Below are 26,539 nucleotides of genomic sequence, written 5' to 3' on the forward strand. Positions count from 1 at the left end.
TACAGCATCATAATGTGTGTGTTTGTGTGCGTGCCTGAGCCCAGGGTGTGTTATTCATTGGACCTCAATGTCAAAAAGTGAACAAGCTTCTTCCAATTAATTTTTGTGCAGAGCAGAGAGCCCTTTGAGTGTAGAGTATGTGTGTGTGTGTCAGTGCTGCATATTGTTAATAAGACGCTCAGATGAGAGTCGGAACATTTCACATTTGTAAGTAGCGGTGGCAGCACAGCCAGCAGACACCATCCAGTCTGAGGGGACATGAAGGCCATTTCCTTATTTATCACAGTCGGGCCAGTGGCTGCTTGTATGCCACAATCCTTTGCAATTATGGGGACAGTGTCCTCTGCTTGGGGACAGAATCAAGGCCAGAATGAAAAGAGGTCAGTGAGCCTGACACATCTTACATCCAATATAAAAGCGTAACATATAGAAGAAAATATCAGCCAGGCTGTTATCTTACAAGGAGTCTGGTAAGGTCTGCTGGTTCAGCAACACTTTAAATAAACTTTTTAGGCATGTTTAACATGAAATGTTAGGATGTTAGATTTTTTTCTACCCTTTAAACCAAGTTTACACTGTACCATTTTAAAGTGCTTTTTAACCAGTTTTTTAACTACATGGCTCATTTTAGAGTAGGGCCAAACTTCAGCTTTGTCTGGTGTTGTTTGCCATGCAGTGTACGGGGGGAGTGAGGACCAACCATCTGCTCTCAAACAGCCATCAGACAGTTGTATGTTTCATAGGTGTCATATACGTGTGTATATATATATATGTATTTCTGAAGTGGCATAGCATTTAAGCTTTTTCAATGAGAGGTGGAGAGGATGGCGTGATAAGATGCTTGCCAGGTTGCAGACCACTGTAGACCACTATCTGAGATCAACAACAAAACCCATTTCTACTGAGTCATTGCTGTGTTCCTCGTGGCTTTGGGGCCACCAAACATTGGTATTTTACTAGCAGCCCATTGTGTTTGTTGTTTATCCACCAAAAGAAAAATTGTGGTACAAAAATTTGCTGTTTTAAGTCAAAACTTGTCCTAACCACAATCAAGTTTTTTGATTTTGATTCTAAATCTAACCATATCTTTACCACAGTTTTGTTGTTTTTTGTGAAGCAATTTTTTATATAGTTTAATTAATTAATTAATCATATAAACATATCCACATCTTATCCATATTATCCATATGTTTTCTAATTTTGCGGGTATCGATACTCCAAAAGGAAATTTAACATTTTTTCTAACCCTCCCCACCCCGGCAGTCTTAGAATAACAAGTTATGTCGTTTTATTTTAAATAGATTAATTAATTAATTCTTCAATCAATCAATCAATCATTACAAAAAAGAAAAAAAAATCATTGCTTTAAAATCATTAACTTCTACTACATATATATCGTATCTACTACATAATAACATGCAAATGTAACATTTCTGTGGTTTGCAGGAACAAACAGTGCCAAAAAAAGTTTTCTGGCTTTACCAGTCAGTTGAGTTAATTAGCATAAGCTTCTCCAACTAAAAGGCTCTAGTCCCTGTTACAAGAGTTCATACAGTGATGAAACAGTATGCAATACTTCATAGGGAGCTTTGCTCCATGACACCGTGCTCAGCTCCTCCCAGTGTCAGTCACCCTATATTTAATCAACAGGAGTGTTGAAATTCTCCAAAACCATCAGTTTTATTTTAAACATTGTTTTTTTCCAGCACTGAAGGCTATGCCATTGTTAAATTTTTGATTCTTGATGCATAAAGATCAACAGATCACAGGTTGTGAGTGTTGATATCTTTGTAATGTAGGTTTTTAAATACTTCTTTGAAAAGACAGTATCAACTGCCATATATTTCTGAATGTGCCATACTTAGGCCAAATGGTTACATTTCAATAATTTCTTTCAAATGTAATAAATAATTTCAACTGAACAGACTGAGGAGAAACTTTGTATTTTTCAACTTGTTATCAACTATTTTCCCATGTTTTTGTCTCCAAGTGACTGCTTTGGTTTTGATGATCTATGATTTAGGTGAAAGACAAGTTCATTTCAGCTGATTGTTTTAATTTAGAATCCAAATCGTAGCACCCTTAATAATCATGGAGGAAGACAGACTTACTGTGAATATAGACCCCCTCACACAGTGGTACAAAATACATCAAGATATTAACACGTACACTGAATCCACTTATATGCTTTATGGCTGATGTGTTTGAACTGCTCAGTATCAATTCTTGGAAAACTCTTGAAGACTCCAACATGGACTGACTTGATTTAGACACAGGTTTCAACCCCCTGCTATCCTCCATTGCCCACCACATAAAACTAAAATTGGCCCTGTGAGTGATATTTCTTTGGAAAGGGATGGGGAGACTTTCAAAGGTTTAGCTGCAGAGAAAATAAAACACAAATAGGCAAATATTGAGAATAGAGTTTTTATTTTCAAGCTCTCCATCTATATTTGCCTCACAGCGTTTCTCTGATTCTCTGCATCTCTCTGTCTGTACCTGTGTATTAGCTGACTGATTGAGTATAGTGGGGTTTGTCATGCCCTCCGGTCTATTTCATACACACACACAAACACACTCGCTCAGAGCCCTGTCATACATCACAGCTTAAAGGCTTATAGAGTAGCTACTCTAGTATCTTGTCAGCTTTCTGACTCATGACAAGGTTTTCAATTTTCCCCTTTTCACCTGACTGCACTTTACAGCTCTGGCTCTGTGTGCTGGCTTGCTCCCTCTCTCATTCGCCCCTTGTCTTGTTCTTTCTGACTGCGCCTCTCATGAGAAAATGAAATTATGTAGACATAGCCGTGTCCAGTGCTGAAAATGATATAACAATCCAAGTATTCACAAGTGTTGTACAATGTGTGTGTGTTTGTGCGTACATTCCTGCGCGTGCGTGTGTGCGCGTGTGTGTGTGTGTGTGTGTGTGTGTGTGTGTGTGTGTGTGTGTGTGTGTGCGTGTGCGTGTGCGTGTGCGTGTGTGCGTGCATGTGTTTGTGTAAAGTTACAGTTGTTGGTCTGATTATAGTTGTAATGTTAACATCAACACTAATCGGACCAAGTGTTCGTTTTTTCTGAATTATGGTGTTTTACATTTTGATCTCCCCATTGTTCCCATCAGTATTACTTCAAATGCTTGCATCTGTGATTTAATAAATACAAATCTATTAAGAATATTGCCATGAGCCTCCCAGCGTGTGATGACTTTGTGTCATATCACGACATTAGTCTTGCTTTCACTTATACCTGGGGAGGCAATCTTGTAAATTCTGTGCACAAAATAGTTCATGTTTGGTGATTTGTTTAAAAAGGTTTGATTTTTATTTCTGGAGTTAGGATGCAGGAATATTTTTTGTGAAATCAAGTTCATGCAGAGTTTAGTTCAGCTCCCCCTTCAGAAATTAGTTCACAATAAAAAATATATGGATGCTGTTCTGAAGCATTGAGTTTGGCTTTTCAGCAGTTGCCATCTTGGTTTTTACCCCTGCTCGTCATGAATGTTTAAATTAGCCACAAAGACCAAATACCAAGGTTGTAAACATGTTTATTTCTGCTTTAAAGTTGGGCATTTTAACATGGAGATCTTTCTATTGTCTTGACTGTATTGTATTGACTGTTTTTGAGTCAGCCTCAAATGGACATTTAGTAAACTGCAGGTTTGGCACTTCTGCATTTGCTTCATTTTTCAGCCTCAGAAGTTGCGGCTTGCTATTGGCACGACTGTGATCCATAACTTTAGAACACAGTACTCTCACAGTACTTTTCTGCATGTCAAGTCTTAAGCAATCTGTGTATTTCAATAGAGTGTTGAGTTTTTATCCAGTCTGTTTTTGCCTGAACTTCTTCTTCATGTATTTCTCCAGGGACGTCATGTCAAGACAGGCCAACTGGCAGCTATCAAAGTCATGGAAGTCACAGAGGTAAGAATGCATCCCTTGAAATTACACACTCACTCTCTTTCCCGCTATCTTTAGCCACCATCGTCTTCTCGTTTTTCATCCTTGTTAAAAATGTGAATTGCCAGAACCATCAGATGATCATGTCACAGATAGTCAAAGTAAATTGTACTTGACAGAACTCTTTGTTCCCACATGATCCACACATAAGAATGTTAACACAAGCTGACCCGGTTGTATTGCATGTAGGAGATACATGAATCCTTTTACATGGGCATTTCTTATGGGCTTAAATATTCATATAAACTACCCATAAATCCTCAAATGTCTTTAAAAAAAGACAGGGCCAGTAGATCCATTTCACTTATTAAACACATAAAGCACAGTGTATTAATCTGTAAAAATAGTTTTATAACACCTTCTGTGTCTGGAAGGAGAGTCTAAAAAACAAAAGCCCTGATGATGTTATCTAGGATTGGTCTTGAGGCTTAAAATGTGTAAAAGAAAAGTCTGCATCACGAACTGGAGTCGAGGGTTTTGAAAAAAACATTTAGGAGGCAGGGGGTCTAATGAAAGGCGCTATTAAGTTGAATGATGGGAAATGTAGGAACCAGCATTTTTCGAGTCTGAATCACTTGGAGGGACTAAAAGTCAAGATATCTCAGACTCTGCTGCATTGATTTCCACCATTCTTCTTTAATCTGTCTCTTGTGAATGTCCGAACTTTATGGAAGTGCAACACTGAACTGCTGGAGTTCTTCTTTAAATTGTGTTTTTATTTCTGGTATAGATCTGCCCTTAGTCCAAACCGAATTTCCTGTATCCTTCCTTTTGAAAAAATTGAAGCATCCAAAAAGAAGAAAATAAAATTAATATGTTTCGGGCTCACACAGGTGCATGTACCTCGACACATTGTTAGTTATCTAACTGTGATGTAGAAGACAAATCAAACACAGGCAGGACACTAATTAATTTCCAGTATCTGTAAAATCTTTCATAAGACAATGATTGTGTTTTTAGAAACTCTGCTAACGTAGTGTTGCAGTTTGTTCATGAACATAGCAAAAATGAATCAACAGAGCTGTAAAATATCAAATAAAAAGAGAGAGAGGATTAGAGAGAAGGAAACTGTCATGATCCACCCAGGAATGAGTGTAATTAGTTTGTTAGTTTTAAGGCACCAAGAGTAGCAGACAGAGTTGTTTGAATTGTTCCTCTCTGTTTCTCTTTTTGTTGCATTGCAGTTTTTGTCTTTCAAGTCACATTATCCCTTAACGAGACAGAATATAAGATATTATTTGATTTGAGTATTTCCTTTCAGCAATTTCCCCAGGAGACAAATGAAACAATATCACTACATTTGCAGGCGTTTGCACATGTGAAAAGATTTTAAACCTCCATTATTGGACCAAATGAGTAGTCTTTGCAGTTTGTCTCTCTTTTGTCTTTTTCCCAATTCAATACTCTCTCCGCTCATGCAGGTAATTGAAACGATGGAATTTTTACAATGCATTTGACAACCCCTTCTAACTCCCTCCCCAAAGCACAGACACACAAGGAGGATGAAACAAAAATCTACTTTAATATAGCGCTAGCCTGACTAAATTAAATTACATGAAACGGCCTCTTGTTTTTCTTACAGTTCTCTGAGTCCCACCAATATTTCTGCTTTGACCCAGAAGTAGTTTTGTATTAGATTCTCGGGGAATTTCTTTGATATTAAAGTTCTGTTAACTTTTGAAGCTGCAGTCTTGTATAGTTTTGGTGATATAAAATATTAATAAAACTTATCACACTGTAAATCAATTTCAGGATGAAACAAAATCTCTCTGATGCTGGATTTTAAATTCCAGTGATGAGGTCAGCCTCACAGTTCTATATGAATCAGGGATTACACCTCTAACTCTCAGTTTGGGTGTTAAGGCAAAGTTGATGTGACTCTCTACCTTGTGGTCCTATAGCTGTACAAGAGGACAAATAGGGAGGTGTTGAAGTTTTATTGAATACTGCTGGTGGTTTATAAATGTAGAGCTCCAGCAGAATGGGGCTGAATGTGTTGCAAATAAAAGAACGCTGCAGCAGGTTGTTTGAGGCAGGCTGGCCATAATGTAGCAAAGCACCGTTTGATCCCATTGTTTTCTGATGGCTGAACCCGTTCACTGTTCACTGAGAAATTCTCTCAGGAATATGCCAACAGATACAGTAGGTTATTGTCCGTTTGTGTTGTAGAGCTGAAACAATTAGTTGATAAATTGACTACTAGATCAACAGAAAATTCATTCATTCTTTCATTCAGTACACAGTGTTGTTGATTGTTTAATTATTTAAAGGAGTACATGACCCACAAAATGACCATTTTATATTAATCACTGTGTGTTACCTTGAATTCATTTTTTTAAAAAAGTTTATTTCACCTGTCTCCATGGTGACCTGAGAATCCAAAAAAGGTAAACATTCTTCATGAATTTAAGTAAACAAAGATGGCTTTTAACGGAAAAACTATATAAAACAAATTTGTGAACAAACTCTCACAACTTGTGCAGTGTAACCCATGTCTCATTTATCCAGTTGTATGCTCAGTTTTTTCCAAACAATTTTTGATAAAATGTTAGATTTAAAACATGTCAGTACTTGTGGAGGGAAGTGTTTTAAATAGTAATCCTATAACAAAAATGCATGTGTAATGGAAGTGAGCATACAACTGGATACATGTGACCTGTATTGTACTGTACAAGTTGTGTGAGAGTTCATCAATGGATATTTTGGCACAAATGGAGCTGACTGGGAATCCCATTTACTTAAGTTCATGACAAATGTTTGCCTATTTTTGATTCTCCATTCATGAAGGCATGCGCAAAAAACATAGTTTTCTTCAAGAATTCAAGGGACAGAGCAGTGAGTAATTGATAAAGAAATGGACACTGTTTGGGTCAAGTATTCCTTTAAGTACATTTTAGGCACTCTGCAACACTCTTGGTCTGACAGTTGTTGGGTTGGTCAATCCACCGCTTTAGTCCATACTGAAATTCTTTCAACTTTAAGGTAGAGGCTCATGCACACCTTCACAACCTTGTAGACACGTGCGCAAGAGGTTATTATCCATAGATGAAGAAATCAGAGTTTACTCACACTGTCCTATTACTTGCAATGAACTTTATTAACCCTTAGGGACCCTTCATTTGTTGATAATTTTGGCTGTGGTCATGCATATGACATAAATATTGGCATGATTGTATATTTTTGTTTGATCTTTGAATTTGCAGCTCAGCTCTTTCAATAAGTCTAAAATACACTGAGTAAACTAAATTGTTACATTCATACTTTAAGCCCAAAAATGCACCATTGAAACCCATTCAAACTGCAAGTTCTGATCCCACAGCCATCAAAGCATAAAAACATGCATTGTATTATTTCTACATTCAGAAATCTTGTCTTGGAATTTGTAAATTGTTACTCCTTTCCACCTGATGCCGTCATTTTGGAATATTTAGCATAAAGAGAAAATACAAGTTATGTCCACTAGGTACACTGTCAGGATCAATGTTGCAGCAAATCATGGACAAATTGCAGGCTGTGATAATTAAAAAAATAATATTATGCTATAATAATATAAAAAAAACTTCTGAAATTAAAAAAATAGTGGCATCAAATAGAAGACTTTTAGGAATTTATTTTCTAAAAAAAAAAAAGTTAAACTTAACTGGCAGGTTTGTTTAGGTAGGTTTGTTGATATATTTGTTGTATGTGGTTAGTAAACATTATGTATTTTGATTTTGGACTTTGGGCTATAGGAAGATGTGATAGTCATTTTCACCGATATTCTTCTATCTGTCATACCAAATAATTAATTAATTAACTTAGAAAAAAAATACCGACACTGGTTTAGTAGATTCTGCTCAGTTTTTATCTTGTCAGAAAAATGAATTACACATTCTGGACTCCTCTTTGCCACAAATCTGCTACGTTCAGAACTCTCCGCACTGGTTATTTCCTGTTGATGATATTCTGGGTCTTCTGTGTTGCAGACAAACTCTTTAGCAGGAAATGCTTGGCTATTATCTCCTTTCACACATGCACACACACACACACACACACACACACACACACACACACACACACACACACACACACACACACACACACACACACTCACACACATACACAGACACACACAGAGGGAGCAGACACAAGCAGGAGGCTTTGTGTTTCAGATGGAGGTGAAAGTTCAAACTCTGCCTTGTCATTTTCTCCCCTCCTGTCCTGTGGAGATTTAAAGGAGGTCAGTGACTAGGAGAAGCTCTCCGTTGTTTCCTCTTTTCTGATTAACAGCAGCCACATCCAGCTCATTGAGCTCCACTCTCCTTCCTCCTCCGCCTCTCCTCTTCTCTTCTTCACCTCTCAACCAGTCCATTGTAGATTTAGGGGTTCAGTGAATTGGAGAAGTCACAAGTCATTTCTAGGATTTATAGCGAGCAAACAAAAACCACTGCACCATGTGTCCTCCGCTCCCTCTTTTTTGGTCCTTGTGTCTCATAACACTGACCAACCTTAGTTGTTTTGGTGAGAAACAGCAGTAGTTGAATTAAGGCCAAATGGCTGGGTGAAAGGCTATTTAGAGGTTTTGCAACAGCCTGATTGTAGATGCTATCTGTCTGGATGTGTACGTGTTTCTGTTGTATGGCGCTATGGAAATGGAAATAAGATGGTTTATAAAAAGAATCAGAGTCAGCTTTTATGTTCAAGCGTGTACACATACATGGAATGTGACTGCCTTTTGTGCGCTCACTGTACATATGCAGAAACAGTCGTACAGCTAAAATAACTTAAACAAGGGTGAACAAAGATAAACCAAAACATTTGACAACTAAAGACAAAGAAAGAAAGATAAAGATATAAATATATATATTAAAAATTATCAATGTATGTATCACAGGGCAACCTTTCAACCTTTGTAGATGGACCTCAGTGTAGGCAGCTTTAAACATGTCATGATAGTTAAATGTAATTCTCAAGGGAAGAAAAAACAAGAAGTGGATGGAGATCTGGAGGACTAGCTCTTAAAGTAGAAGTATGACACTTAGAGGCTGTTTACACGACAGCAGTTCTTGCATGGAACGTTAAACTTCTGCTGCAGTTTGGCCTTTCTTTCACACGACAATGCAAACCTGAAATCTGGCCTGAAAATGCTAACTTGAAAACGGGTTCCATGATATACTCGTTTAAAAATGCAACCCCTCTGTCTCCACGTATACTGGAAGATCCTGTGAGAACGGTGATGTCACGGCTGCACTTTGTGCATACACTTGTTGTTCTTCTATGGTGTGTCATTACAAAGTTACACCACCAACTACTGGCTTTGCATGCATACCACAGTGTTTTGGTTGTCTTTACTGATCCATGAGAACACAAGGATCGTTTCTTACAGTGTTATCATATAAATGTGGATTTTTTAATTTTATTTTTTTAATGCAAAGGAAAGGCTTCTCTGTTTTTAGTCGAGCTGTTCTCATCTAAACGTGGCCTTAGTATTACTCTCTTTAGAACTATATGTCTTAGTGTGTGACATACTCTTTGAGGTATCTCAACAGTAAACATGTCTTCTTTCTACCAAGCATAAACTTTAAATGCCCATCAGTCAGTCTAACATTGTTTTTATCATTTAAATAATATTGTACATGGAGTTTGATTTGTACTGTGTCTGTTGTTCTGTGTAGGAGGAAGAAGAGGAGATAAAACTGGAGATCAACATGTTGAAGAGTTATTCCCACCACAGAAACATTGCCACATATTATGGAGCTTTTATTAAGAAGGGTCCTGCTGGACAGGACCACCAGCTCTGGGTTTGTAAACAACTCTGTTATTGCCTTTCAGTAAAAAAATAAGATAATGAACTGAAATAGGTTAGGGCTGTACAGATTTTTTTTCTTACATTTCAAGCTTTTAATGAGGTTGCCGAATGAACCTTCAAATGTCCGTATATGATATCATCATCACACCATCAAAACAAAATAAAACCCTTGCTCTAAATCTTCAATTTGAATAAAAGTCATTCATCAGATTAAACGAATTAGTATCCTTTTTCAAAAATTAAATTGACTTTCTAAAATGAATAACTGTGTTTATTGGCTCTGTTAAATTGCTGCTAGATGGCTCTGTTAATACGGGTGTGAGTAAGCAGGAGAGCCAAGCGTTTTCTGACTGAAATGAAAATGTTGTTTTGAATCCCTAAATTAGCTGCTACTCTTCTCTTGAAATCATCATCTTTCTGTCATATTATCCATCCATCCATTTTCTTCCGCTTATCCGGGGTTGGGTCGCGGGGCCAGCAGCCTAAGCAGGGAAACCCAGACTTCCCCCTCCCCGGCCACTTCGTCCAGCTCTTCCCGGGGGACCCCGAGGCGTTCCCAGGCCAGCTGTGAGACATAGTCTCTCCAGCGTGTCCTGGGTCTTCCCCGGGGCCTCCTACCGGTGGGACGTGCCCTGAACACCTCACCAGGGAGGCGTCCTGGAGGCATCCTAATTAGATGCCCGAGCCACCTCATCTGGCTCTTCTCAACGCGGAGGAGCAGCGGCTCTACTCCGAGCTCCTCCCGGATGACCGAGCTTCTCACCCTATCTCTAAGGGAGAGCCCAGCCACCCTACAGAGGAAACTCATTTCGGCCGCTTGTACCCACGATCTCGTTGTTTCGGTCACTACCCAAAGCTCGTGACCATAGGTGAGGGTAGGAACGAAGATCGACCGGTAAATCGAGAGCTTTGCCTTTCGGCTCAGCTCCCTCTTCACCACGACAGACCAGTGCAGAGTCCGCATTACTGCAGACGCCGCACCAATCCGCCTGTCGATCTCCCGCTCCATCCTTCCCTCACTCGTGAACAAGACCCCGAGGTACTTAAACTCCTCCACTTGGGGCAGGACTTCGTCCCCGATCCGGAGGGGGCACGCCACCCTTTTCCGGCTGAGAACCATGGTCTCGGATTTGGAGGTGCTGATTCTCATCCCAGCCGCTTCACACTCGGCTGCGAACCGATCCAGTGAGAGCTGAAGGTCACGGCCCGATGAAGCCAACAGGACCACATCATCTGCAAAGAGCAGAGACCCAATCCTGAGGTCACCAAACCGGACCCCCTCAACACCCTGGCTGTGCCTAGAAATTCTGTCCATAAAAGTTATGAACAGAATCGGTGACAAAGGGCAGCCCTGGCGGAGTCCAACCCTGGAAACGAGTTTGACTTACTGCCGGCAATGCGGACCAAGCTCTGGCACCGGTCATACAGGGAACGGACAGCCCGTATCAGGGAGTCCGAAACCCCATATTCCCGGAGAACCCCCCACAGGACTCCCCGAGGGACACGGTCGAATGCCTTCTCCAAGTCCACAAAGCACATGTGGACTGGTTGGGCAAACTCCCACGCACCCTCAAGGATCCTGCCAAGGGTCCAGAGCTGGTCCACAGTTCCACGACCGGGGCGAAAACCGCATTGCTCCTCCTGAATCCGGGGTTCGACTAGCCGGCGGACCCTCCTCTCTAGTACCCCCGAATAGCCCTTACCCGGGAGGCTGAGGAGTGTGATCCCCTGTAGTTGGAACACACCCTCCGGTCCCCTTCTTAAAGAGGGACTACCACCCCAGTCTGCCAGTCCAAGGGCACTGCCCCGATGTCCACGCAATGTTGCAGAGTCGCGTCAGCCACGACAGCCCCACAACATCCAGGGCCTTGAGGAACTCTGGGCGGACCTCGTCCACCCCCGGGGCCCTGCCACCGAGGAGCTTTTTGACCACCTCGGTAACCTCAGCCCCAGAGATAGAGGAGCCCACCCCCGAGTCCTCAGGCCCTGCTTCCCCAACGGAAGGCGTGTCGGTGGGATTGAGGAGGTCTTCGAAGTATTCCTTCCACCGATCCACAACGTCCCGAGTCGAGGTCAGCAGCGCCCCGTCGCCACCATACACAGTGTTGATGGAGCACTGCTTCCCCCTCCTAAGACGCCGGATGGTGGTCCAGAACCTCTTCGAAGCCGTCCGGAAGTCGTTTTCCATGGCCTCGCCGAACTCCTCCCACGCCCGGGTTTTTGCCTCGGCGACCGCCGCTGCCGCACTCCGCTTGGCCTGTTGGTACCTGTCTGCTGCCTCCAGAGTCCCACAGGCCAAGAAGGCCCGATAGGACTCCTTCTTCAGCTTGACGGCACCCCTTACCGCTGGTGTCCACCAGCGGGTTCGGGTGTTGCCGCCCCGACAGGCACCGACCACCTTACGGCCACAGCACCGGTCGGCCGCCTCAGCAATGGAGGCACGGAACATGGCCCACTCGGACTCAATGTCCCCAGCCTCCCCCGGGACATGATCGAAGCTCTCCCGGAGGTGGGAGTTGAAGCTCCTTCTGACGGGAGACTCTGCCAGACGTTCCCAGCAGACCCTCACAATGCGTTTGGATCTGCCAGGTCTGACCGGCGTCCTCCCCCACCATCGGAGCCAACTCACCACCAGGTGGTGGTCGGTTGACAGCTCTGCCCCTCTCTTCACCCGAGTGTCCAAGACATACGGCCGCAAGTCCAACGATACGACTACAAAGTCGATCATTGAACTGCGGCCTAGGGTGTCCTGATGCCAAGTGCGCATATGGACACCCTTATGCTTGAACATGGTGTTCATTACGGACAATCTGTGGCAAGCACAGAAGTCCAATAACAAAACACCACTCGGGTTCAGATTGGGGGGGGCATTCCTCCCGATCACGCCCCTCCAGGTCTCACTGTCGTTGCCAACGTGAGCGTTGAAGTCCTCCAGCAGAACGAGGGAGTCCCCAGAGGGAGCACTCTCCAGCACCCCCTCTAAGGACTCCAAAAAGGGTGGATACTCTGAACTGCTGTTTGGACCATAGGCACAAACAACAGTCAGGATCCGTCCCCCAACCCGAAGGCGGAGGGAGGCTACCCTCTCATTCACTGGGGTAAACTCCAACGTACAGGCACCGAGCCGGGGGGCAATAAGTATTGCCACCCCTGCCCGGTGCCTCTCACCAGTGGCAACTCCAGAGTGGAAGAGAGTCCATCCCCTCTCAAGAAGACTGGTTCCGGAGCCCAAGCCGTGCGTCGAGGTGAGGCCGACTATATCTAGTCGGAACTTCTCAACCTCGCGCACCAGCTCAGGCTCCTTCCCCACCAGAGAGGTGACATTCCACGTCCCCAGAGCTAGCTTCTGCAGCTGAGGATCGGACCGCCAAGATCCTCGCCTTCGGCTGCCGCCCAGCTCACATTGCACCCGACCCCTACGGCCCCTCCTACAGGTGGTGAGCCCACAGGAAGGAGGTCCCATGTCACCTCTTCGGGCTGTGCCCGGCCGGGCCCCATGGGTAAAAGCCCGGCCACCAGGCGCTCGCCATCGAGCCCCACCCCCAGGCCTGGCTCCAGGGGGGGGCCCCGGTGACCCGCGTCCGGGCGAGGGGAACTCCGGACCATTGGTTGTCGTCATCATAAGGGTCTTGTGAGCTACACTTTGTCTGGTCCCTCCCCTAGGACCTGTTTGCCATGGGTGACCATACCAGGGGCATGAAGCCCCCAACAACTGAGCTCCTAGGATCACTGGGACACGCAAACCCCTCCACCACGATAAGATGGTAGCTCAGGGAGGGGCTGCTAAATTAGCTGCTACTTTTCTCTTGAAATCATCATCTTTCTGTCATATTATTTTTTTTAAAAAAATGTTATTCTTTCAAGATCATTTTCATAATAGTCACAGTTGTTTAAGATGGTACCTGTGCGTTTGACATTCTTTTATGTGTCCATCTAGCTGGTGATGGAGTACTGTGGAGCCGGCTCTGTGACAGACTTGGTGAAGAAGACCAAGGGGAACTGTCTGAAGGAGGACTGGATAGCTTACATCTGCCGAGAAGTGCTCAGGGTACGGTCAACATAACATAACGCACAGCAACACGCTCTCACCACAGCATACATACACACCACACAGCTGTATAGTAGAGCCAACAATGGAGCTCTGTTTCTGAGGTGTTGTTTTGGTAGAGGCCCTTTTTAGTGCTGGTGAAAACAGAGGTAGTAATTTGTGTGTGGATGCAAACTAAAGGCTGAGCGACTTGTTACTGTTGTCTAAGAAACATCATACTGCATTTATTGTTGGATTTTTTGGAAAACATCAAAGAGAATTAGTCAAACTGATGCTCAGTATCTCTTTCATGTTTTCCCATTGTGACTCCGAGTGAATAATTGATTTATTTTTTTATTTGTATACTTAAAAGGCCAGTTTAAAACACATGTCTGTAAGATGTTATGGTTATCATTATGGGAGATCACAAGGTCATGAGAAAGACTTGGGGATGTTTGCGCTGCTTTCTGTGTTGGGGTGTGTGTGTCTGTGTGTGTGTGTGTGTGTGTGTGTGTGTGTGTGTGTGTGTGTGTGCGTGCTTATGGCTTTAGTTACAAACCTACACATACACAAGCAGTACATGAGCATTTATCAGCTCAGTTCCAACATATCTGGCCTTTATGCAACGTTATCAAGGACAGAATGAAAGTGAGATTTTTCAATAGTAAAAAAAAAAACAAACTTGAGAAACAAAGCACTCTGGACTGCCGCCAGTGTTTTCCCTGCTGCTGTCAGCCATGCTGTCTCTTCATTGTTTCAACATCACAGCACACACACAAGCACACACACAAACACACACAGACACTCGGCAAAGCATGGTGAAGTCATTGTCTGAAATAAGACTCACTTCCTCTGTTTATTTAACCTCCTTTGAAGAAGCGAGAGTACAAACACACACACACAAACACACACACACACACACACACACAAGCGAACACATTCAAACCGTGCCACTGAATGGTAGCCTCTGCTGCTAGGTCATTCTGCTACCTTAAGCAAGGATATTTGGAGGTTTCCTGGAAGGGAAAAGAAGGGAAGCACAGCTGGAATAAATTCTACTCTTTGTGGAGTATTTCTTCAAAATTAACACATAATGCTTCAACTATCTGAGAGGAGAGTGTGCGGCTTCATGATTAGTGGTCATCTGACTCTTTGTGTATCTATGTGTTTATGTGTGTGTATATTTGTCTTCCAGGGTCTTTCCCATCTTCACTCCCATCATGTGATTCACAGAGACATTAAGGGGCAAAATGTTTTGCTCACAGAGAATGCTGAAGTCAAACTGGGTATGACACATCGACACATGCACTGTGGTTTCTCAAGCAAATCCACAAGCCTGCGGGCAAAACTGGGAAACAATCACACTGTCTTACATACATACATAAATCATACAGCTCATAAAGGAGTGGAGATTGTGGTTGCTTTGAGACGTAAAATTGTCCCACATTTTTTATGTTTCAGTTGACTTTGGAGTGTCGGCACAGCTGGATAAGACGATCGGTCGAAGGAACACCTTCATCGGTACTCCCTATTGGATGGCTCCGGAAGTCATTGCCTGTGATGAGAACCCAGAGGCCACATATGACTACAGGGTACTTAGTTTAACAGAGATAGTTGTGTTTCTGGCCCACTTAACGCACATTTTCATCATCATGTTTCATCTTTTCATGAAAGTATAAGTAGGACATCAACAGAAAAATGGAGAGCCTTTTTGAAAAATTCAGGACATACTTTTCAATTTCTGTGAAAAGTATGTCCATTACTATGGGCTACTGGAATGCGGGGTGTATGTAATGTTGTTTGAAGGTAAAACCCAAGACATATAAATGGTAAGTTTTGTATAGCAATGTGTGTATGTAGCAGTTTAACCCTTTGAAACCTGAGGCGACATCGCTTTTCTTGTGCTTCTTTCAGACGCATTTCACAAGAATTTAACGTTGAACTCCGAGCAAACTGGTGCAATTTCTTTCAGAAACATGGGTGAAAAGGCAATTAGCAGCATTGTAAAAAAATCCAGTGGAAAATGTCTAAGATAAAAAGAAAAAAGCCAGAGAAAAAAATCATATTTATAATCATCATAATTAGATTTTTGAAATTATTTTACAAAATTGTTTTAATTTATAAGCACGTTCATAGGTCATTTCATTTTTTTTTTCTAGAACTTTCTTTTCCCTTTTTCTTTTTTTCTAAATTCCAGGTAATTCTCTTTTACTTTTCACTAATTTCTTGCTTATTTTTGGGCCATTTCTTTTGGTGCTTGTTACCTTCCTCCCATGTTTTTTAAAGGAGAACTCAAGCCACTTTGCTGGGGTTTCAGGGGATTAATCAACCACATACAACAGCACATACAGCAGAGATTGGGATGAATTGCAGTGCAGTCAGAACAAACGAAGGCCGCACCTTTTGGCTTTGCTCTGCAATCAACACACATTTACTGTTGTTGACTTATAGTATAACATGACTAGATCAAATCCTAGTGTATGGCTGGACCATTGATAAAACGCTAGGAGACTTTTAATTTGGAATAAGGACTTTTAATTTAAAAAAGAAAGTGGCAGACTTCCCTCAGTTGTAGAGCTGGACCCACTGATCTTTTAACGCAGCCCTCTGCTCCTCAGCTCTGGTATGTAAGTGGTCATGTGACTGGTTGAGGCTGTGCAGACATCAGCCGCTATCAGAACCAAGTTTCGCTGATAATATAACTGTAAAATTTGTAATTGGTCAACCTCTAAAAACTGAGAATTTAGTCATTTTTTGCGGCATCCTTTCCAACATTGCAACATATAATATTCACTTCAATTTCAGTTTTTGTCTTATTTCCACCTTCTCATAACAGTGGTGCCACCTGTTCTGACACTAACATGTAATAGTAATAAAATGTATGTATAATGCATACATTTTATTGCTTGCTGTTCTCCAAACACATTAATGAGGTGATGCTCACTTTCCTCCATCCAAAACTGCTGTTTCAACTGTGGCAGTCTAATTTGTCAGCGAGCTTGCTTTTTCCACCATGCTTTTATGCTAACCTAACAGTGGTTACAGAACTTGAGTGGGACAAAATTGCTACTCACCTGATAATAGCAATATGCTGTGACAAATGGTGGGCAAAGCATTAAAGTTATTTAGCTTTAATTATTTAGCTGCTCGCTTGTTTGCTATCTAGCTTGCTAATTTCACCATGGTTACAGAAACTACAGTAATACTGACTGTCAGTGTCCACAGCTATGTCAGCACCAATTTATTTTGAAAGAGCCAGTGTTCCAACATCACTCACTCCGACCAATGGTCTAACTTTATTACCCACTCACTCACTCACTCACTCACTCACTCACTAACTCACTCACTCACTCACTCACTCACTCACTCACTCACTCACTCACTCACTCACTCACTCACTCACTCACTCACAGACTTTCTTGTTTATAGTGCTGGCCGTGCATTGTGTAGTCCACCCAAACGATACACTTCAGGTCAACAATATAGGAAAGCATAGCATAGATAGCAGTGTATTGATGTGTGTCATGTGTGCTGTGACGGTGTTGAAGGTGCAAAACCAAAAAAAAGATGGAGTCAAGATGTCAGCTGTAGGAAGGAAGACAGTAAACAACTATGTTATAGCCTGAAGGCTTCAGGTGAAGTAGATCAACTGACAACCCTTCAACACCAGCCTGTTTCCTGCTGAGGTGGCCAGCCGCAAGACAGTGGGAGGGGCGTGACCCTGTATCAACAGCTGTATCGATTAAGGGATCAGATAAACGCACAGTCTGTATGATTTTATGTGTTCAAATGACTGAAGCTGTTTTCATTTGTTTTGTTAGTGAAACAGAGAGATTTTCGGCTGATTAAGTGTAACTTGAGCTAACATTATGACTGGAGGCGACAGTAGCTGTATGGGACACACAGTTAACTGACACAGTTTCATGTGGGAGGAGTAACGTTTATGCATGTAATTGGATTTCAGTCAGTCTCAAATGCTCCTTAGATACACTTACTTGAATTTTTTTTTTTATCTGATAACTATTTGTTCTGCCCAAGATGCATTTAGGTGTTAATGGGGTCCAAGCCTACATATTAAATTCAGCAGAAGAGTTTCCATCGCTATTCATAACAGAATTTTATAACTGACAGAAAATCTTTCAAGTGAGGCTCAAAAGTCTTATGTGATGCCGAGCAAACTCCAGCTAAACTTTTGACCATTAAGTTTCCATCCACTCTTCCTGATTAGATGTATCATCGTTTGCAGACATCCTTCTTTGGAGTCTCAGCTAATTTTATGCTTTTCTGGAAGTAATTAGACAGCGACTTCCGAAATCCAGGACATCATTGAAAGAATCCACTGATTTTTCTCTTTTTTTAAATGCCAGAAGTTTGGCTCCAAGTTTTGGAAATTGTCTAATTCCTGGATCTGTGCTCACACTGTGCACACACACTGATTTATAGTTTGAATACAAAGAGAAAATCCAAAGTTTAAAGGAAGTGATCAAAAGTCGAGCTAAGTATTGTGTGTGAATTACTCTTAACCTTTTTCTGGGTCTCTTGTTTTCAGAGTGACCTCTGGTCTTTGGGCATCACTGCTTTGGAAATGGCTGAAGGAGCCCCTCGTAAGTTAAAAACACACCTGCAAATACACACATTGTTGACTGATAATATTGATATCAAACAGTTTGCTTTTTTATATGTTTTTGTAGCTGCACTCCGGATTGATTTAATTTCCCCCCTCCTTTGATTATCCTGGCCCTATCTGGTCCTTTCTTTTTTTCACTGTCACCACCACTCTCTTGTTCCCTCTCTTGCTCTCTATTTTTATTTGTAGCTCTGTGTGACATGCATCCGATGAGAGCGCTGTTTTTGATTCCAAGAAACCCTCCACCCAAACTTAAGTCAAAGAAATGGTAAGCCTGCCAACACACACAAATACATACACACACAACAGGACGTGAAGCTCAGTGTTTAGGTTTTCTCCCCTCAAAGCAGGGGCTGAAAGTGGTCTTTATTGTGGGTTTCATGCCTCGGACAACAAAATTATGGACATGACAACACCCGTTGGTTTGTGGACACCTGTTTTGAAGCCTCAAGTTTTTCATTTTAAATATTTTTAATTCTTTTTTTGTTAAGAACATAAAAGACAAGACAAGAAACAACAGATAGGATTATCATAGGCTAAATGAAATGCTTGAGATCATGTAAAAAAAGAGGAGAGAATGAGGAGAGATTAAAAGTAGCATGGATACATAACAGTATCAAGGACTGTGCATCCTCTGTGATTATCCTTCAACATCCTAAAAGGTCCTTGTGTTGCAATCCATGACCCTGATTCATGAAGAGCCAGTTTTTTTTTTGTTTTTGTATAGAGGGGGCAGTCTTCCACTTATTAATAACTCAATAAGTCAATTCTGTTTATTTTAAAACACGGTTCTCCAAACATGATAAGCACATAAAATAAAAGTCACTTCAAATTCAAATAGGATTTCCACTTTTTCCAATATTTTTCACTTTTTTCAGTGGCATGTTTTAGAGCAAAAGCCACTTCTTCCATTACATGCATTTTCTTAACTATTTCTATCCATTCAGACCTTATTTGAGACTTCTTACTCAGGACAGATATTTATTACAAATATTACAAGCAATAACCAGGAAATGGCTGCTTTTTCAATTCAGTCAGCACATTTGCCCGCAAAATTACCCTAAAATTACAAGCAAGTTCTAAGCAGATTATTTATCAGATCTCTTCAACCACATCTACACAGTAAGAGGAAATGTGCAACTTTAAGCCTCATTCAAATGTAAACAATAGAGTTATATAAAAATGTGTTCCTAGTACAGTTTTCATGAATGTTGAGTTTAGCTATTGAGACCAAAACTGTTTTTTGTACCAGGTTGGAAAAGTTGTTGATTTAGCTATTAAGTCAGGAATTTCAACACAAGGGTTTTTTGGAGATTGACTCACTTCTGGAACCAGCCTCATGTGGCCATTAGAGGAACTACAGTTTTTGGCACTTTATGTTTGGTTTTTTTTTCAGCCACAAAGGTTGCTGCTTGGATAAAACTCACAACCTGTCATACATTTGGCTTTTATGAGAATGGACACAAAGTTGTTGCTGCCATTTTAAATCATGAGTCATTATTAACCCCTCTCTCTTTCACGCTCCTGCCATCCTGTCTCCTTCACTTCCATATATAATAGATAAGCTCTTCAGATGGAACTGGTGGTTGAACTCATGCTGTCTCTCATTCAGTATTAATGTCATCAAAAACACTATTTCTCAGGACAGCTTTTAATAGCTCCAACAGCCCTTCCAGTCCTTTTACCTCAGGGCCTCCCAAAGGCGGCAAGCAAACCAAAAACTAAGCAGCAACACATATTCCATCCCTGTTTTCTGTGGGTTCAGAGCACGGGTAAGACATCTCTTAAATTTTAGGAGTGGTTCAGTTCGCAGATATTTCCTGAGCAAAACTTCAACTCATCATTATTGACAGGATTTTCCTCTGTAATAATCCAACAAGTGATAACTTTCATACATTAGGTGAGTTTAAACAAACATTTAAGAATTTTGTGGCATGTTTTAGAGGCTGACATTGTTTGAATTATGTTAGACTCATGAACCTGACGGTTTTTATATTGTTCTGTGTGTTGCATTTCTATGCTGGAAAGCTTTTCCTTGCTCTGTCTTTTAGTGTCATTTTGACTACATATTGATATACAAATTGTAAAATTCTTACCAATTATTTTGCTCCTACTTTATACACAGTACGTGCCTTTGGATTGCAATTATTTTCTTTTATGATTTATGATTCTCTTTATGCAAACATTCCCATGATAAAGAGATCATTTAAGTGAAAGCGACCAATATTGATTAAAGTATACGTTTAAAACAAAGTAGTTTTTTGAGTGCATAAAGTATGCATTGCTCTCACTCTCATGAGAAGGACTTAAGTCAATAAAAATGCCTCAACCTATTTAACTAATGTAGAACAGGTATAGGTTACATGTGTTTCAGATTTCTACTCAGTTAAACCACTTCCCATTTGTCAATTCAAGTTTATTTATAGACTGCTCTAAGCAGGCCATTTTATCCATCTATCGCAAATCTGACCTAACATGACGATAAAGAAGTGAGTGTAAACCGCATCTTAAAGTGAAGTATGGTATCGGCATTTTAAATAAATTAATTTGGATTTAAGAGCTAAGAATCACATTGATATTACTGTGTTGTGTAAAGGCTTCTGATCAGGCATGTAACCTATACCTGACATTAACAACACAAAAAAAACATTTCCATTTGTTAGGGCATTTTAAAGAAATACTTTACCCCCCAAAAATATTATTTGTATATCAATTGCTCACCCTGTGTTATGTTGACTTCATGAAGAGAACTATATCTCTGTGAATAAAGAATCCAAAAACGTAATGATGAATTGGAGTAAATGGTGTCCAAATTTGTAAAAAGTATTTTTCTACAGTGTTGCTGTCATTATATGCAGTCCCCTTTTATTTCAGTTAATCAAACATTTTACATGTTTTTGGATTCCATATTTCATGCCTCTGCTTTGGATATACACTGGGTAAGTCATTAATATACAAAGGATAATTTCTTGGGGTGGTAAGTTTTCCTTTTAATCAGATTGAAGTTTTAGGTTTGTACAACTTTCTTGATCTTTTTGTCCCTGTAACATGTTTTGTTTCCCCTTCCCTCCGTCCTCCTTCTTCGGCTGTCTCTCTCTGTCTTTCACAGGTCAAAGCGTTTCTTGTCATTTGCTGATAGCTGTCTGGTCAAAAACCATCTGCAGCGACCCACCACGGACGCCCTGCTCAGACACGCTTTCATCCGAGACCTGGCTAATGAGAGACAAGTGCGCATCATGCTCAAAGATCACCTGGATAGAACCAGGAAGAAAAGAGAAAAAGGTGAGAGGAAATGGATGGAACAGATGAACCAGTAGCAGATGTGTGAAAGATGTGTGACAGGCTACAAAAACAAAACAAACAAGTGACACAGAGGGATGCCTAGAGGGACTCGCAGGTACAGTAGATGGATGAATGCACAGAATTTTAAATGCAGTCTGCTGTTATAGTTGCTGTGTTAGTTTTATAGGGCCATAACCTGAAATGTGGCCAGATTTTTTTCTCCAGGATTTCCTGAGTTCTTTTATTCGAACATCACAGCAGCAAAACTGACTCACTTGAATTGATTCCAGTGAGTTGGTTATGATTCAGCTCTGTATTTACTACTGAATTATTCAGCTGATGTGCGTATATAGGATGACTTACAGTTATAATGATGATCCTAGGGAATATTGCCATGGGCTGGTGTCCTAAAGTAGAACCTGTGTGGATAGTATTTTCTATTTCATGCCTTGTGTTTGTCAGGAGTTGTTCTCATTTAACACCCACATTTATAGATAGAAGTCATCCTCTCTGTCCTGCATTGTTAGAATCATTTTGATGTTTAACCATTTGAGCCCTGTGCAAAATTTGAGCTTTTTTTATTTCTAAATCATGCAAAAAAAAGGCAATAAGCAACTTGGCAAGAAATGTTGCACAGATTTTAAAATAATGTCAAAGGGGACAAGAAAATGGCCTGATAATTAGCTTAAAATAATCATTTGAAAATTATCAAATAAAAGGGAAAATATCTATAACTATTACAATTGCACATTTAAAATTAGGTTACAGAAAAATATATTTATCCGTCTACTTTTATTTGTATTTATTGTTTCATTTTTAAGCATTTTTAGGTAATTTCCTGTTTTTGTTGTTATTTTCAGGTAATTTTCCTATTCCTTCTAACTGATTTCTTCTTAATCTGTGGGCCATGTCCAATTAAGTTGCACATTGCCTTCTTTCCATGTTTTTGACAGAAATCAAACCAATTTGCTTGAGTTTGAAGAGGTGATTCTCAGACAGTGACAGCCAAGGAATTTGATAAATTCTTCAGATAACTACTGAAATTTTAGAACACTTCACAAATAGGCCATTTCACAGAGTAGAATTTCTATTATGTCTTACTAATTCACTGCATTAGGTGGTTTTCAGGCCGCTTGTAGTGGAATAAGACCTACCGACACACTTAAGCTGAGATAGTGCACCAGCTGCACTAATGGCACAGCATCTGCTCTGCTCAGGCTGTTAAAAACACTGCGTTTCTGCTAATTTATAGCATGCTGTTTATGGAAATGTTTCATTAGGTTGCCAGTGTAACCAACAGTTTACACAACTCCTTGTGCATATATTACACATTGCTGTATCTTCATATATTTTGCTAGAGTGCACCTATACTTAATAACACCTGAACCTGTCCACTTTACACAAACACACACTTTCACACAAACACTTTAGATTAAGGGAAAGAAGGAGTGAGGGCTTTTATTCCTCTGTGCTGGCGATAGCCATTGCCAAAAGCGTTTTATTGTTTTTTTGTCTCTTCCTCCGCCCTAGCCTTGTAAACTTTGACTGAAGGATAACCTGATTAGATTTTGGTCAAAAATCAAGATTGTTTTAACCTGGTTTGTACGATTCCCGTGACACGATATCTCAAGAATGCCCTGTGGGGATTTACTCTAATTTGGCACAAACATCCACTTGGATTCAATGAACTGATGAGAATTAATTGGTCAGAGTTTAAGGTTACTGTGACCTTGCATTCATCTCATTCTTGTGAATGTGACACTATATGGCACCAAGCGTCCACTTTGTGTCAAGGATGAACTGAACTGAACCTTGGTGGTCAGAGGTCACTGTGACCCTGTCTGTTGCATTCTCGCGACACAATATCACCTTGAGGGGATTTCTCCAAATTTGACACAAACGTCCTCTTGGATTCACAATTTGGTGGTGAAAAGTCAAGGGAACTGTTACCACACAAAACATGTTTTCTGCCATAACTTAAGAATTAATATGCTAAATCACAAAATAAAAATATTAAAAGAATGCATGAATTTAAAATCAAACAGAGCAGTGCAAGACAGTGCAATGTCAGGGGTAGGGTAAAGTTTAATAATAATAATCCTTTAAAGAGAAATTATAGGAATGCTTTTCGAGAAAAATAAGTTTTCAAAAGAGATTTTAAAAAAATGATTTTTTATACCAAAAAGGTCAAAGATCAGCTTCACTGTGACATCATAATGACATCATAATGTTCGGCAAAAACACTTTTCTGGTCGTAACTCAGCATCATATCTATGAGGCATTTTGTCAGATACTGAATTTCTGTGTTTAAAGCATCCATGTGTTTAAGACGTGGATGTTAACTGTGAGTGCAGTTGAAGTGGTTGGCATACAACCATGAACTATTAATTCTAGTTTGTTGATACATGCATGTGATTATGATTCATACACTACTACTGTCTGGACAACAGGTTTCTTTCCAGTGCCAAGTTGAACTGTGTCAGTCATGCCAGATATTTTAATTGAGCTGAATACAGAGGAAGGGCGACAGCGAGACGGCCAGACAAAATGAGCGAGAGAGCGAAAGAGGGAGAATGTTGGGTCGGGCCAAAAGGCTGCAGAGTACACGGCTGACCTTTACTTCACCACTGTGTTCAGTAACAGAGATGGAGAGGAGAGAAAAAAGAGGGATGTAGAGACACAGAAATGAGACAAATTAGAAATATAAAGGGGGGGGGGGATTTATCCTCATCCTGTCCCAAAAATAAATTATACTCTGGATGAGCTGCACGTGCCGAATATGTGACGGCAGTCAAACTAGGAGCACAGGAGTTAGGGGAGGGGAAGAGAAGACAAAGATATTTACGACTTCGCTCCTCTTTTGTTCTCGCGTTGATATTCAAGCTGTGTAAGAAATCCCTGTACTGTCCATTAGGTTTATTCATCTTCATTTGGGCAACTGAAAGGCAGGCAGGGGGATGAGAGACAGAAAGAGACAGTGATAACAACAGAGAGAAAGAAAGAGAGACACAGAAACAGAACTGAGAGAGAGAGCGAGAGAGAAGCTGAGAGGGGAAGGAAGGAGGAAACAGAATGGCCATCTGGTTCTAATCTTCTCCTAGCTTATAAAAACACACTAATGACTGGTAGACTTTCTGCGTGCTGCATGTGTTTGTGTGTGTGTGTGTGTGTGTGTGTGTGTGTGTGCCCCTGTGCCCCTGTGCCCCTCCAGAGTAATGAAATGCCGGGAGTCTAAGTGTGTGTGGGAAAAAGTCACTGCCGCATGAAAAAAAAAAAAAAATCAATGCTGCGGACATGATGCAAAAAGGATGTGTCATTTTCAGCATACCCAAGAGTGTATTTAGGGCCAAAGATGGTTTATGTTTTGGAAGATGAATCACTTGAAAGAAAAAAAAAACCTTCCCAGTCGGCAAAAGTAGGCATTAACCCTCAAATTGCTCTTCTCTCCTGCAGCTTTGGCTCAGAAAGAGATGACATGAGCCAAAACTTTCAAACATGACATCACAGCAATGGAGCAGAGATTCCCTCCAACCACTGCAAAAGTGGAATGTTTCGGTCTTCTTCCTTGTTTGTGGCTCAAACAAGCACACCTTTCAGTGTGTTAATGGCAACATATGGCGTGTCAAGTAAATGTTCAAGTTAGCCCGAGCTACTTTCACACCATATGTTGGCCAAATGTTGTTCTGCTAAGCTGGCTGGCCCATCTTCCTGGCCTTTGGACAGTGAGCCCTCTGGAACAGTGTCAGCCTGTGCAGTGATTTAAGTCTCAGAAATGCTTGATCATTTTCTAATAACCAAACTAATAGGTCCAATATACATTTGTACAGAAACAACAGGACCATAACACTGTGGGCAGATTCATAAGTGTTATGGGTCCCATTGTAGGAGAAGCATGTGAAAGAGAGAGAAGACTTTTTTCACACTGGGTCAGGATTGAGATGATTCAGCAGTGCTGTTTGGGAGCCATGGTGTAACAACACTGTCCCATATGTCTTCCACTAAACAAGATTCTCATTTACTTTCTTGTTGCCCAAGTTTGCCCACACTATACTTTAGTGTGGCTTTGATAATGACTAAATTGCTAGTGCCAGCAGACGATGAAAGAAGGAGACGGCAGGCATGGAGGAATTTTTAATGAAACAGTGGCTGCCTCAGAAAGCCAGAGACGCAGTGCTGTGCACCAGAAAAGAATCCCCACACCAGTGCAAATACATCAGAGGCCTTCACTCCAAGCACCACCCACAGCCGAACCTCATTTCTGACAAACACTGAACGCATCATTTTACAGTAGAGAAGCTGCCAGGTTCACGCTCCAGCATGCGGCTGGTGTTAACATGGACAGCAGAGTGAAGCAGGACACATTCCACAAGTGCTCTGCAGCTGGTGTTTTTGTGTTTGTTTTTCTTTTTTCATATTGGCTTCTCTGTGATCCACTTAGATATTTCCATTTACATTATCAATACCCTACCCTACCAAAAAAACACACTTGAACTGCAGTGTTTCACACTTGAAAAGGTTAATTTCACATATGAAGGGAAACATTTTCACCTCATGTTATGATTTGTGTTTATGCTGAAGTTAACGTGGTAAGAGAGAACATGTTTAGAACTTTACATTTGATGCTAATTCTCACAGTGGAAAGTCAGTTTCACATGTAAACTGAAACATTTCACATGTGAAACTGTGATTTCACCTCTGGAAATGACATGTTTATTTTAAAATTGACATGTAACAAGAGACAACGTGTATTTAACTTTACATGTGATGCAAACTTTAACATGTAAAACGTCATTTGACGAGAACTGAAACATTTCACGCACTGTTGGGATTTCACATTGGGGAATGAATCAGTGACACTT

General features: G+C 40.9%; 1 protein-coding gene across 2 annotated transcripts in view; it reads left to right on the top strand.

Moving 5' to 3' along the window:
• The window catches only part of LOC121947856 (mitogen-activated protein kinase kinase kinase kinase 4), an 87,071-nt gene that overhangs the window by 11,711 nt on the left and 48,821 nt on the right, over window positions 1–26,539 (top strand). For both annotated transcript variants that reach the window (XM_042493011.2, XM_042493012.2), the window contains exons 3-10: window positions 3,864–3,920; window positions 9,611–9,736; window positions 13,682–13,792; window positions 14,967–15,057; window positions 15,233–15,363; window positions 18,321–18,375; window positions 18,588–18,666; window positions 21,508–21,680. In XM_042493011.2, the coding sequence (XP_042348945.2) occupies window positions 3,864–3,920; window positions 9,611–9,736; window positions 13,682–13,792; window positions 14,967–15,057; window positions 15,233–15,363; window positions 18,321–18,375; window positions 18,588–18,666; window positions 21,508–21,680 (823 nt within the window). The remainder of the gene's footprint in view (window positions 1–3,863; window positions 3,921–9,610; window positions 9,737–13,681; window positions 13,793–14,966; window positions 15,058–15,232; window positions 15,364–18,320; window positions 18,376–18,587; window positions 18,667–21,507; window positions 21,681–26,539) is intronic.

This window comes from Plectropomus leopardus, chromosome 8 (genome assembly GCF_026936395.1).
Source record: "Plectropomus leopardus strain MGB_pleo_1.0 chromosome 8, ASM2693639v1, whole genome shotgun sequence".
Taxonomy (NCBI): domain Eukaryota; kingdom Metazoa; phylum Chordata; class Actinopteri; order Perciformes; family Serranidae; genus Plectropomus; species Plectropomus leopardus.